A 13,451-nucleotide genomic window follows, 5' to 3' on the forward strand; every position below is an offset into this window, starting at 1 on the left:
CATTTTTGTTAAGACTTGTGTCTCAAGCTTTCTTTTGAGAGAAGTCTGCATTTCCTCCTAATGGAGGAGAGCATAACAAGATGTGTTCGTGGCTAACTGGAAAAAAAAAAAAACCAGCTTCTACTTTTCTCATGGATGGACTTTTCTAGCTGAAGGAAGAAAAACAGAGTTTACTAGAGCAACGTTAACAAAGAAGAAAAAATACATTTGAAGGTCAGCTTTTATTCCCTTCTGATAAAGTTGATTGAAATTTTACATTTGGATGTCAGATTCTGTCACACAGACTGCTAATGATAATGGGGTATGTTTTCACTCTTTGGAAGTTATACGGGAAGGAGCTATTCCTTCATTTGATGCTTGGTCTGAACTTGTGTTTACTCATGTGTCATGTGAGTAAATTAAAAACTAATAAACTGAATCTAGTGAGAGGAGAATATTTTAGTAAAATTATTCTCTAAATGTTCTTCTCACCTTCCCTCTTTTTTTATTTGCTCATAACTGAGGTGAAATCTGGGCATTATTTAAGCCAATAGGTTATTTTGCCTTCAAAAAGTAGGTTAAAAATACCCTTTCCCATAGCTTCTTTAAGAAAAAGCAAAAGATGTATTTATTTACAGCACAGGAGTTCCCAAATGCTGTGTATTTATCACCTGCATAATTTTAGTAATAGGAAATATTATTATTTTTTCCTAACACACATACTCTTCAACATAAGAAAAACTGAGCTGAACTCTGATTCCGAGAATGTCAGATTGATGCTGCATTTTGGTTTTGATAACCTTTCACATGGAGACTCTTCCTCTTTGTACGGGTTGAAGATAAATTTCTTTTTACAAGATTCGTCACACAAATGCTCATTGGCACAATAACTTTTACTGTGTTGCAGCACATTAGATAACGATCGCTTCCCATCCAAAGTCCAGTGAAGAGACTAATTTCCAAAGCAATTCTGAAGACTCAAAAGATAAGTTACTTCAGGAACTTCATATTTTTTTGATACTGTATTCTCTCTCTGCTCACTGTTGCTGGTGATTGTTGTCTGCAAAAAGTCTTCATCCACCCAGTTGATCTGGAGAAGTTGTTCTGGTTTATGTCAAAGTAACTCCAGTGACCTTTTTTCTTTTGAAAGCAAGAGTGTATTTTGGATATTCTGCAGTGGATTTTCATTTTAAATAAAATTGTCATTTTTCACTTTACCCAGTCATTGATGCCTTTATATTTGGAATTGTAGAAATTACATGTGGGAAATTAACTATTGCAAATTCTTCTATATGTTCTTAGTATACCTTGAAGATATTTTGCAGGTGACTTCTACATTTGGATAGGGAAGGTAAGTATCACTTAAAACGTCCCACTTCTTTGAAGGGTTATTGCTAAGCAGCGTGACTGAAATATGCAATTCTCTCTTCGTGTTCTTGATTTTTGTTTTGGTTTTTTGTAGTATCAGACTACTGAGGAGTGACTTAAGGTGCAGAAATTCTGGTTTTAAATACGAAAATCTACACAATTAGATAATTACTGTAAACTATTTTTTTTATACTTCTCCTGAAATATTGGGAATCCATTGTTCCACTCTTTGTTTATTAGTTCTAAAAGGAAATTACTGCTTGCTTTATTTTCCAGGCTGAGCAAGTTGTATTGGGGAATAAAAAAGTGGGGCAGATGAGACTTTTGCAGGCAATCCACAAAATACTTCAGATATTTCTGAAAGCAGTGATCCAGGTCTCCTGAATGCCAATCTGCGTCATTTGGCCACGTGACACATGAGTGGAAAAAAGCAGTTTTGACATGATATGAGCAGAATTTTTCCAACTCTTTTGTATGTGTTATTTTAAGTTGCTCTAGAAGATACTTCAGAAGCTTAAGGCAAGCTTTCCTGTTAAATAAATAAGAATTTATTAGGTGCTTTCTACATAGTCAGTTCTGAGTATGTATTTTAGATATTTACATACACATTATTCATGAAAGCAATAAAAATGTTATTACTCCGATAGAGTAACATTTTCAATAACGTTTTGAATTAAATCTGAAAGTAAGTGCAGCAATAGGCTGGATAATCTTTGAATTAGTGCGTATGAAGTCAGATTCTAGCAATGAAGGATTTCTACTTTAAACAATAGTTTTTGTGCATGCACCACTTCACCGGTAGCCACAGCAACACAGAAATACAGTCTGTTGGTCAGCAGCGTGCTTACCCAGTACAGTCTCCCAGTTGCAGATGCTACCGGTGTAACATGAACTCGGAGCACTGCTTAAGATTAAAGTTGCCCTTTCGGCTTGGATTTACACTGAAGAAAATGCCACTACCTTCCTGTGGCACGCCACGAGGGGAAGAGGTGTATGTACAGTTTAATACACTGCTAGGTAGGGGCATAGCATGACTGATAATACTCATAAAGCAAAGACAAAGAATTACGCATTAGTTCTCTTGTGACTTTCTCGATTCAGTGTAAGATGTAATTAAGTAAACTAAGAAGTTGGTTTGCCATTAAGGAGGTTCTGTACCTCACATGGGTTTTCTTCTTTCTCTTCGAAGAAATGTGGAAACCAGTTTTTATTGGAGTGAAAAATCACACTTGTTCATCCTGATTGCATTCAGCAGTTCTTTTCTCAGCATCGTTTTAGAAATTGCCTTGGTATGAAGTATAATTTTGTTCCCAAAGCTCAGAAAGCTGAGTCATCAGACTTTTAAGCTGGTTCTTCTAAACAGGACTGAGTTTGGGAAAGATTATTCAACAAGTCTCATCTTTTTGCTTTCTAAGGCAAGTCTGGAGTGTAAACCTGCAATGTGATTTGTCTCCACCTCTCATTGAGTAAATGCAAGTCAGACGTTCAGCGCGTACATGCAATGTTGTACCGCTGTGGAACAATGATGCATAAAAGCCTTATTCTTGCTCCCTATGATGAGTAATTAGTCTTAGATCAAATTCTTAAGTGTTAAACTTAAAATCATAGAATCATTAAGGTTGGAAAAGACCCCTAAGATCATCGAGTCCAACCGTCGACCCAACACCACCATGCCCGCTAAACCATGTCCCTAAGCACCTCATCTACACGTCTTTTAAATACCTCCAGGGATGGGGACTCCACCACCTCCCTGGGCAGCCTCTTCCAATGTTTAAACACTCTTTCTGTAAAGACATTTTTCCTCGTGTCCAATCTAAACCTCCCCTGCTGCAACTTGAGGCCATTTCCTCTCATCCTATCAAGACCGTGTCCTATTAGACAGTGCTAGCGTGGCTCACACAGGCTTAAAGTGAAATATTCATATGAAATACCAACCTACAGCACTTTGGTCCATCAGACTCACAACATGTCTTTGAGCTGCCGTGGTTGTTCAGCATGGCCTTCTCAATGTGTGAGAAAGAGAGTCGCCAGGTGTTTCCTAAAGCTGAGTACAAGATTGTTAAAGTGTTACACAGCAGTAAGTACTGGTGTCTGTAACTAGGGAAAAAAAAAGACACTTTTTATAATTGACTTAATTTTAAATACCAGCAATTTCTTTGCACTTTAAAAAAAAAAAAATCCCAATTCAGTGACTACAATTAGTTAATTCCTCCTTAATTCCCCAGCTGCTCCACACAAAGACAACCAGAACGTTATTAATATAGGACATAGTTAAAGCATCCAAACAATTAACTATATTCTTAAGGATGTTTGGATTTACTTTAAGCTTAATTCTGAACTTCCCTGCATTTGTTGAACATGATTTGGGGAATTGCACTACTCGTAGAAATCTACTACCTTTCAATTTCTGTTCTGTATTATTAGCCTTACTGTGTAACCATTCTGGTTTGAACAAAAAAATCTCCACTATTGGTTTCAATTTCTTTGTGCAACTAATATGCTTGTGAGTTTGTCTCAGGTAAGGTTTATTTTTGTTCTTCTGGTAATGTTTCTGAAAACAATGATTAACATAGCTCAACCCCCTGTTTTTAAAAGGCCAGTGATCATTTTTTTTCTTCTTTAGAGAAGTTAGACTGTTTCCCTTGCCTGTTTGGTTCAGTTACGCTTTGCATTACATTTTCACAGGAAGAGATAGCCCAGCAGAGCAGTAATGACTTATTTGGCATCATTAAGGTGGGCATGCTAATTTAAAAAAAAATACCAGATTGCCTGAACTCTTTTTGCTGAAATCATCAGTTCTCATAATGCAATGACAAGTTGGGATGTTTCCGCAAACTAACATAGGCTTGGCGTGACAGTGGTCTGCAGAAAAAAAAATGTAGCTATACCAGAGTTCAATGAGAAATAATGTATCTTGCTAGAAAAGTACACGGTTTACTTCCTGCAGAACTATGTAACTTGTGTATACAGTCCCACTTACAGGGACGTTGCCTGCCTTTTTAGAAATCGCCTTTTAATTTACTTCCTTTTCTTACAAAGCAAAGGAGTGGATGTTGCTGTTAAGTACAGCACTAGCACAGGAACGGTCTATAGTCATGTTCTGACTTAGATTTAACATAACGCCCTTGGGAACGGTTAGCATACAGCCTGGCAGAGCAGTTTTGTCTTCAGATTTCAGTACAGGACAAGCGGTGTCACAAATCTGGTATTTTAAAAGAGGGATTTCGCTTGTCTTTGATCTGGATATATCCAGGATAAGAGAAAGATCTGTACCTTGAAGGCAGAATACTGAACAGACTATGGATACCCTTTTTATAGCACTTGTAAGTGATCAAGTTGTAAAGAAGATATTTCATAACTTAGATTTATTGTCTCTATTTGAGGTACCTCTTAGAACCTTTTCGTTTTTGTTTTGTTTGGCTACTAAATACAGTGATTTATTTCTGAACTCTCCCCTGACTTTTCTTCCCAGCCACTGTTCAATTTTGAGGCCATTCTGTGTGCTGGGCGGCCAGCTCTGCTGAACTTCCAAAGTCAAGATGATGTCCACTGATATTTCTGCTGGAGGATTTTTGATCTGAAGAGTTATTGCAGGGCTGCCAGCCTTTCTCCTTTTCACAGTTACTTCCACATCTAGTAACAAAGAAGAAAGTCATTTTTTTTTAATACATATTTATATATTAGAAACTTTTTTTTTAACAATGTTAAGGTTTGAGTAATTAAGAGGAATTTATAATCGATCAAAAGAAATACCTGGGTGCAGTCACTGGCTCTTTATCCTACAGGATACGGATTTTAAATAAAACATTAAGAAGGCCTGTTGAGGAGTTCTATGAAATAAGGAACACTCTTCCTGAACTGCTGTGTTTGCTTGATTTGATATGTCTACAGAATCAGAAATACAGTAATGTTTTCCGATGAACTGCTTCACTGTTGAAAACACAGACTGAAGAGATTTGGCCACAATGCGTCTGAAGGCTTCGGAGAAAAAGAGCACCCTAAAGGGGAATGTGATTTCTATACAGATAGATATAAAATATTAGGTAACGTATAAAAGAAAGCTCCTTCTTTTGCTACCAGTTCAGCAAATGGCTCTTCATATACGGCAGACAGATTCAAAATATATAGGTCATGTAGAAAGTACCAAGCACGCAACAGAAACTGTAATATTCATTATTTTTATATGGAAAGAAGATTGCATAGTAGAACAATAGGTTAATCACATAATATGATTAGCTTTGATGTATTTGTGACGATTCTTAGCGCAAGAGCAAACTTGAGATACCGGGGACAGGAGGTGTTACAGTTATAGCTATGTTACCGCAAAGAGGCAGTTGACGGCGGGCGGGGGGGGGGGGGGGAAATCACATTTTATTAACAGGGCAATGCATATGCACAGTGTAATTGGATTTTTAGCACTCCTAGGTGAAGTTTGTGCTCTCATACTTACTTTTAATGTTTTTTACTTCTTGTTTAATAATTTCTCTTAGTGCTTGAAGCATTTTAAAGGCTGATAATTTTCCGTCTTCATCTAAAAACTTGGACAAATGCTTTTCTTTCGGATTTCTTTTGAATGTTAGATAATAATAGGCTCCAGTGTCATCGCATTCATCAAGCTGAAGTCTTGAAATGGGCATTACAAGCATGATGTCAAACTCATTTGGTTCAGATATCTGCCAAGTATGAGAATACAATAGTCAATGCGCAACTTAGGTTTTATCGTCTTCAGGCTTTTACAAGGGCTGCGGTTTATATCTATAACTGCCTTGGTTTTACTTTTCATGTCTGGTGTGAAATATGAGCTTATTTCTGTGGATTTGTATTACAAGATTGCTGTGCATTCGAGTGGAGAAGAGCAATTTACTGATAGCAGTTCATTTCCCAGCTTTCCAACTTACTAATTTTTAAGAGTTTTAAGATTGCTAAGCGGTTCTGAGTAATGCGTAAGTGCTGATCGTAGACATCTTTTTGCACATAGGAATCAGCCGTGAGGAAAAAAAAAATGCATTGCTATGCCTGAAGCTGGTTTAAAAAAAAAAAAAGTTTGACTTTGTTTCTGATTGAGCTGGAATCAGAAAAAAGGTATTGCTATTTCTCCTGCTTTTTGAAAAAGCTATAAGCTAAAACTATAAACTAAAAATTGGCACGGAGCCTTTCATGCAGTGCTATGCCCCGCTCGTCCTCCGGTTACACTGGGCTTACCTGCGCGCTGTGCCAGGGCAGGGGCTTGCTGCGGCTTTACAGCGAGTCCTGTTCAGGCAGTGTCTCTTACTAAACGCACTTGTATTCATCTTTCAGTAAGTTAGCTAGCTTATAATTAATTGTTGTTAACTAACGTAGTAATCCTTAAAGTCTCCTCTCGTCGGGATGGGCCAGCTTACAGCTGTTCTCAAGCGGCAGGAGCAGCGCGGAGCCGGCTGGCGCGAGCCGCCCGCCGCGCCCTCCGCTTGCCGGGCTCCGGGGCTCCACCTGCAGCCCCGGCCGCCGCCCGTTTCCCCCCGGCTGCGCTGCGGCACCGACCCGGAGCCCGGCCCGGCACCTGGGGTGCGTCCCGCCCGTCGGACCCCCCCGGGCGGGCCGGCGGGAGAGGCGCTGCCGGAGCCGGGGCGGCCGCAGCCCCACACGGCGCCCCCGCACCCACCTTGACGTGCTCGTAGTAGCTGCCGGCGCCCAGCCGCTCGATGGAGTTGAAGCTGCTGTCCTTGCTCCGGATGGCCTGGATCAGTTGCGACACGACCTGGTTCACCAGCCCCGACGCCTCGGACACATCCTGGCGGCCCAGGGTGAGCCGCGACAGCACCTCCCGGAGGCGCAGGGCGCCCGCTGCCGTCGGGGGGCGGCGGGCGGCCACGGGGGCGACGACCGCCCCGTCGGGCACCGCCGCTCGCCTCCGCGCTCCGGCGGCCGGTGCCCTGCTCCGAGGAGCGGGGGGCGCCTCTCCGCCGCCCGCTGCCGGGCCCGCCGGCAGGCTCCTGACGGCGGAGGCTCGCCGCGCCGGGCGGCCGCGCGGGGCGGCGGGCTCCTCCCTCCGCGGCGCCCGGAGGGTCGCGGCGCCGCCCGGGCTGCCGCCCGCGCCCGGGCCCCGCGAGGAGCTGCGGGCCGCCCTCCTCGCCGCGCCCCGGCCCTTCGAGGCTGCGCGTCGCGCCCCCCGCAAGCCCCGCTCCCCTCTGCCGCCGGCGCGGTCCATGGCCTCCGCTCCCTCTCCGCACCCGCAGGAGGGCGAGCGCGGCCCCGCGGGAGGGGGATTCCCGCCTCTCGCCTCACGCAAGTACGTCTTCCAGGCAGCGCGCCTCCTCCGAGGAAACGAAACCCCTGCCGGGGGCGGGGGGGCCGAGCTGCCCGCGCTCGGCTCTGCCTGGTTCTGCCCGACAAGCCCGAGCGCGGGAAAGCTCCGAGAGCGACGGCTGGGCCGGGGCGGGGCGGGCCATTCCGGGGGCGCGGCCGCCCGCCTCCCTCCAATCCCCTGTGTCCTGGTTTCGGCAGGGATAGAGTTAATTTCCTTCCTAGTAGCTGGTACAGTGCTGTGCTTTGGATTTAGGATGAGAACAAAGTTGATAACGCACCCATGTTTTAGTTGTTGCTAGGTAATGCTTACACTAGTCAAGGACTTTTTAGTTTCCCATGCTCTACCGACTGAGAAGGCTGGAGGTGCACAAGAAGCTGGGAGGGGGCACAGCCAAACTGGCCAAAGGGACATTCCATACCATGTGACGTCATGCTCAGTACATAAACTGGGGAAAGCTGGCCGGGGGGGCCGCTGCTCGGGGACTGGCCCTTATTCTATACCATCTGCGTCATGCTCAAGTCTCATATTTTCCAGTACATTTTCATTAATCACCACCCCTTTTTTTTTTAATATATATATATATATACACACACACACAGACAGATATCATTCCCTTCATCTGTGGGCCATCCCTCTAAAATGTTCAGTGAGTTCATTTAGTCCATGACTTCGGGCTCCATCTGTCATAATAATCTTTCAGGGCAGGAAAAATGGAGATGGTATGTGGTGTTGGATTGTTCCATGTTGAAGTCAGTTCTGGTACCATCATCACTGTGCTTTGCTTCGTTTCACTGAAGTTATTCTTCATTAGTCTGGGTGATTCTTATTATAATAACATTAGTATGGCATATAATATTATTAGTATATCTGTGTATTATTAGTATAACTATAATTAGTACTTAACATCACATAATTCAGATCATTGGCTATTCTCACCCAAAATCAAATCCCCTTGAGGTACACATCGGACTTCCCCATCCTTCCGCATTATCCACCAAGTGCACCCAGGTCCTTGAGCAAAAGCAATCCCACGGATGGGTCTGCCTCTGCCTGAGGCAGGAATAACCCAGACTGTCTTCCCCAGCATATTTTTTATGTGCACTACAGGGACTTTATTCCCATCTACAGTACGTAAAAGTTCTGACTGGGCAGGGCCTGCTCGATTGGCAGATCCCCGAGTGTTGACTAACCAGGTGGCCTTTGCTAAATGTTTGAACGTCCCACCACCCATTGCTCTCAGTGTAGTCTTTAACAGTCCATTGTATCGTTCAATTTTCCCAGAGGCTGGTGCATGATAGGGGATGTGATACACCCACTCAATGCCATGCTCTTTGGCCCAGGTGTCTATGAGGTTGTTTCGGAAATGAGTCCCGTTGTCTGACTCAATTCTTTCTGGGGTGCCATGTCGCCATAGGACTTGCTTTTCAAGGCCCAGGATAGTGTTCCGGGCGGTGGCATGGGGCACGGGATATGTTTCCAGCCACCCGGTGGTTGCCACCACCATAGTGAGCACGTGGCGCTTGCCTTGGCGGGTTTGTGGGAGTGTGATATAATCGATCTGCCAGGCCTCCCCATAGTTATATTTCAACCATCGTCCTCCATACCAAAGAGGCTTTAACCGCTTGGCTTGCTTGATTGCAGCGCATGTTTCACATTCATGGATAACCTGTGCAATAGAGTCCATGGTCAAGTCCACCCCTTGATCACGAGCCCATCTATATGTTGCATCTCTTCCTTGGTGGCCTGAGGTGTCATGGGCCCACCGAGCTAGAAATAATTCACCCTTATGTTGCCAGTCCAGATCCACCTGAGCCACTTCAGTCTTAGCAGCCTGATCCACCTGCTGGTTGTTTTGATGTTCTTCAGTGGCCCGACTCTTGGGTACGTGAGCATCTACGTGACGGACTTTTACAACCAGGTTCTCCACCCGAGCAGCAATATCTTGCCACAAGGCAGCAGCCCAGATGGGTTTGCCTCTGCGCTGCCGGTTACTCTGCTTCCATTGCTGCAACCACCCCCACAGGGCATTTGCCACCATCCATGAGTCAGTATAGAGATAGAGCACTGGCCACTTTTCTCGGTCAGCAATGTCTAAAGCCAGCTGGATGGCCTTTACTTCTGCAAATTGGCTCCATTCATCTTCTCCTTCAGCAGTTTCTACAACTTGTCGCATAGGACTCCATACAGCAGCTTTCCACCTCCGATGCTTTCCCACAAGACGACAGGACCCATCAGTGAACAGGGCATATTGCTTCTCATTTTCTGGTAGTTCATTATACATTGGGGCCTCTTCAGCACGCATTACCTCCTCCTCTGGCGATATACCAAAATCTTTGCCCTCTGGCCAATCCATGATCACTTCCAGGATTCCTGAGCAACTGGGGTTTCCTATTCGAGCCCGTTGTGTGATCAGTGCGACCCACTTACTCCATGTAGCATCAGTTGCATGATGTGTACAGGGGACCCTCCCTCTGAACATCCAGCCCAACACCGGCAGTCGGGGTGCCAGGAGGAGCTGTGCTTCAGTGCCAATCACTTCTGAAGCAGCTCGAACCCCTTCATATGCTGCTAATATCTCTTTTTCAGTTGGAGTATAGCGGGCCTCGGATCCTCTGTATCCCCGACTCCAAAACCCTAGGGGTCGACCTCGAGTCTCCCCTGGTGCTTTCTGCCAGAGGCTCCAGGTAGGGCCATTCTCCCCGGCTGCGGTATAGAGCACATTTTTTACCTCTTGCCCTGCCCGGACTGGCCCCAGGGCTACTGCATGAACTATCTCCCGTTTAATTTGTTCAAAAGCTTGTCGTTGCTCAGGGCCCCATTTGAAATCGTTCTTCTTCCGGGTCACTTGATAGAGAGGGTTTACGATCAGACTGTAATTTGGAATGTGCATTCTCCAAAAACCCACGACGCCTAAGAAAGCTTGTGTTTCCTTTTTGCTAGTTGGTGGAGACATGGCTGTTATTTTGTTGATCACATCCATTGGGATCTGACAACGTCCATCTTGCCATTTTATTCCTAAAAATTGGATCTCCTGTGCAGGTCTCTTGACCTTACTTTGTTTTATGGCAAAACCGGCCTTCAGCAGGATTTGGACTATTTCCTTCCCTTTTTCAAAAACTTCTCCTGCTGTGTTGCCCCACACGATGATATCATCAATGTATTGCAGGTGTTCTGGAGCTCCACCCTGTGCTAGTGCAGTCTGGATTAGTCCATGGCAAATGGTAGGGCTGTGTTTCCACCCCTGGGGCAGTCGGTTCCAGGTGTACTGGACGCCCCTCCAAGTGAAAGCAAATTGTGGCTTGCACTCCGCTGCCAAAGGGATTGAGAAGAACGCATTAGCAATATCAACTGTGGCATACCACTTGGCTGCCTTTGACTCCAGTTCGTATTGAAGTTCTAGCATATCTGGCACGGCAGCACTCAGTGGTGGCGTGACTTCATTTAGGCCATGATAGTCTACTGTTAGTCTCCACTCTCCATTAGACTTCCGCACTGGCCATATGGGACTGTTAAAGGGTGAACGAGTCTTGCTGATCACTCCTTGGCTCTCCAGTCGACGAATCAGCTCATGAATGGGAATCAGGGAGTCTCGGTTGGTGCGATATGGCCGCCGGTGCACTGTGGTGGTAGCGATTGGCACTTGTTGGTCTTCGACCTTCAGCAACCCCACAACAGAGGGGTCCTCCGAGAGACCAGGCAAGGTGGACAGCTGTTTAATTTCCTCCATCTCCAAGGCAGCTATACCAAAAGCCCACCGGTACCCTTTTGGGTCCTTGAAATACCCTCTCCTGAGGTAGTCTATGCCAAGGATGCACGGAGCATCTGGGCCAGTCACAATGGGGTGCTTCTGCCACCCATTCCCAGTTAGACTCACTTCGGCTTCCAATACAGATAGCTGTTGGGATCCCCCCGTCACCCCAGAAATACAGATGGGTTCTGTCCCTATATAGCTTGATGGCATTAGGGTACACTGTGCACTGGTGTCTACCAGAGCCTTATACTTCTGTGGGTCTGATGTGCCAGGCCACCCGGTTGTCCCTTTCCTCCCCCTGGCTGGAGGCAGGGCCCCTCTAATCCTCATCACAGTACTCATTTCTCATTTCTTGTACGTACGGGTCAGAAGTTTCTTCATTAAGATCAAGAGTAAGATCAGCCCTTCTACTCTCTCTGGGGAACTGCCCGCCGGAAACTGGAGCAGCAATTTTCCTGGAAGAACCTCTTTCTGTGATTGTTTTCCCTTGCAATTCGCGTACCCGTGCCCCTAGGGCTGCGGTAGGTTTCCCATCCCACTTCCTCATGTCCTCTCCGTGGTCACGCAGATAAAACCATAGGGTGCCCCGTGGTGTGTACCCTTTATATTCTCTCTCTTGAGCAAAAGAACGCTTACTTCTAATAGCCGAGATACTGGTCCGTACAGGTGAGGAGTAGGACCTATCCTCTCTGAGTTGCTGGATCTCCCGGGACAGTTTTTCGGACAGTTTCTCCACAGCCGAGACGAGGGAGGAAGAAAGACTTTCCTCGTATTGCCGGAGTTGACTAGCCAATTCATCCACTGTTTGTTCCTCTCCATCTTTCCAGGTCATCACTGCCAATGAATTGGCGTATGACGATGGTGCGCTCCTTATAAACTTCCGCCACATGGGTCGTGTGCACTTGACTTCGTCTGGATCTTTGGATAGTTGTTCATTGTTCAGGTCACCATAAATCACTTCCAGCACAGCTAATTCTCTCAGAAACTGGATACCCTTCTCCATGGTGGCCCATTTGCTTGGGCGACATATGACATCTTCCTTAAAGGGATACCTTTCCTTCACGCTTGACAAGAGTCACCTCCAAAGGCTGAGGATACGTGTCCCTTTTCCAATTGCTTTGTCAATGCCCCCTTCCCTAGAAAGGGATCCCAGCTGCTTGGCTTCCCTACCCTCTAATTCCAGGCTACTGGCCCCATTATCCCAGCATCGGAGCAGCCAGGTGACAATGTGCTCACCTGGACGATGGCTGAAATCTTTTCGTATATCTCGCAGCTCACTCAGGGATAGAGATCGGGTGGTCACTGCCTCGTTTATGAGTTCTTCCTCTTCCTCCTCCCCGATCAGCGGCCGGCTCTCCTCCTCCTGTTCTCGTGATGGCCCTTCTCCAGGGTAGTCATACAGTTCTTCCTCCGGTTCCCTTTTAGAAGAAGCTTCTTCCTCCCTTACTAAACGAGCCGACTTCCGCTTCCAAAATTTCTTCTTGTGTACAGGGGCGACTGATACCGGCACAGGCTGGTTCTTTGGTTCAGCCACAGGCCTGTTGCCAGGGTTGGAGTGACCGCAGTGCATGTCACCGGGGTTGGAGTGGCCGCAGTGCACGTTACCGGGGTTGGAGTGGCCGCAGGGCCTGTCGCTGGGGTCGGAGTGGCCTCAGTGCATGTCGCCGGGGTCTGAGTGACCGCAGTGCATGTCGCCGGGGTCTGAGTGGCCGCAGTGCATGTCGCCGGGGTCTGAGTGGCTGCAGTGCATGTCGCCGGGGTCTGAGTGGCCGCAGAGCCTGTCGCCGGCGTTGGAGTGGCCGTAGTGCATGTTGCCCGGGTTTGAGTGGCCGCAGGGCCTGTTGCCGGCGTCTGAGTAGCTGCAGTGCATGTTGCTGGGGTCGGAGCGGCCGCAGGGCCTGTTGCCGGGGTCTGAGTGGCTGCACGGCCTGTCGCTGGAGTCGGAGTGGCCGCAGGGCGCGTTGCCCGGGTCTGAGTGGCCGCAGTGCGTGTCGTTTTACTGTCAGAGCCAGAGACCTTCCCTTCCCTTTGAGGGCACTGAATGGTGTTGAACAGGGCTCGGTAGGC

The 13,451-nt window shown here is 46.6% G+C and overlaps 1 protein-coding gene across 1 annotated transcript; it reads right to left on the reverse strand.

Moving 5' to 3' along the window:
- Positions 1–202: 202 nt before the first annotated feature.
- Positions 203–7,606, reverse strand: CGAS (cyclic GMP-AMP synthase). Its single transcript, XM_076333074.1, has 5 exons — positions 6,989–7,606; positions 5,786–6,020; positions 4,735–4,980; positions 3,283–3,385; positions 203–1,876 (listed from the first exon to the last, which is right to left on the reverse strand). The coding sequence occupies exons 1-5, from the start codon at positions 7,532–7,534 to the stop codon at positions 1,516–1,518; spliced, it is 1,491 nt and encodes a 496-aa protein (XP_076189189.1). The 5' UTR covers positions 7,535–7,606; the 3' UTR covers positions 203–1,515.
- Positions 7,607–13,451: the final 5,845 nt, after the last annotated feature.

This window comes from Aptenodytes patagonicus, chromosome 3, assembly GCF_965638725.1.
Source record: "Aptenodytes patagonicus chromosome 3, bAptPat1.pri.cur, whole genome shotgun sequence".
Lineage (NCBI taxonomy): Eukaryota > Metazoa > Chordata > Aves > Sphenisciformes > Spheniscidae > Aptenodytes > Aptenodytes patagonicus.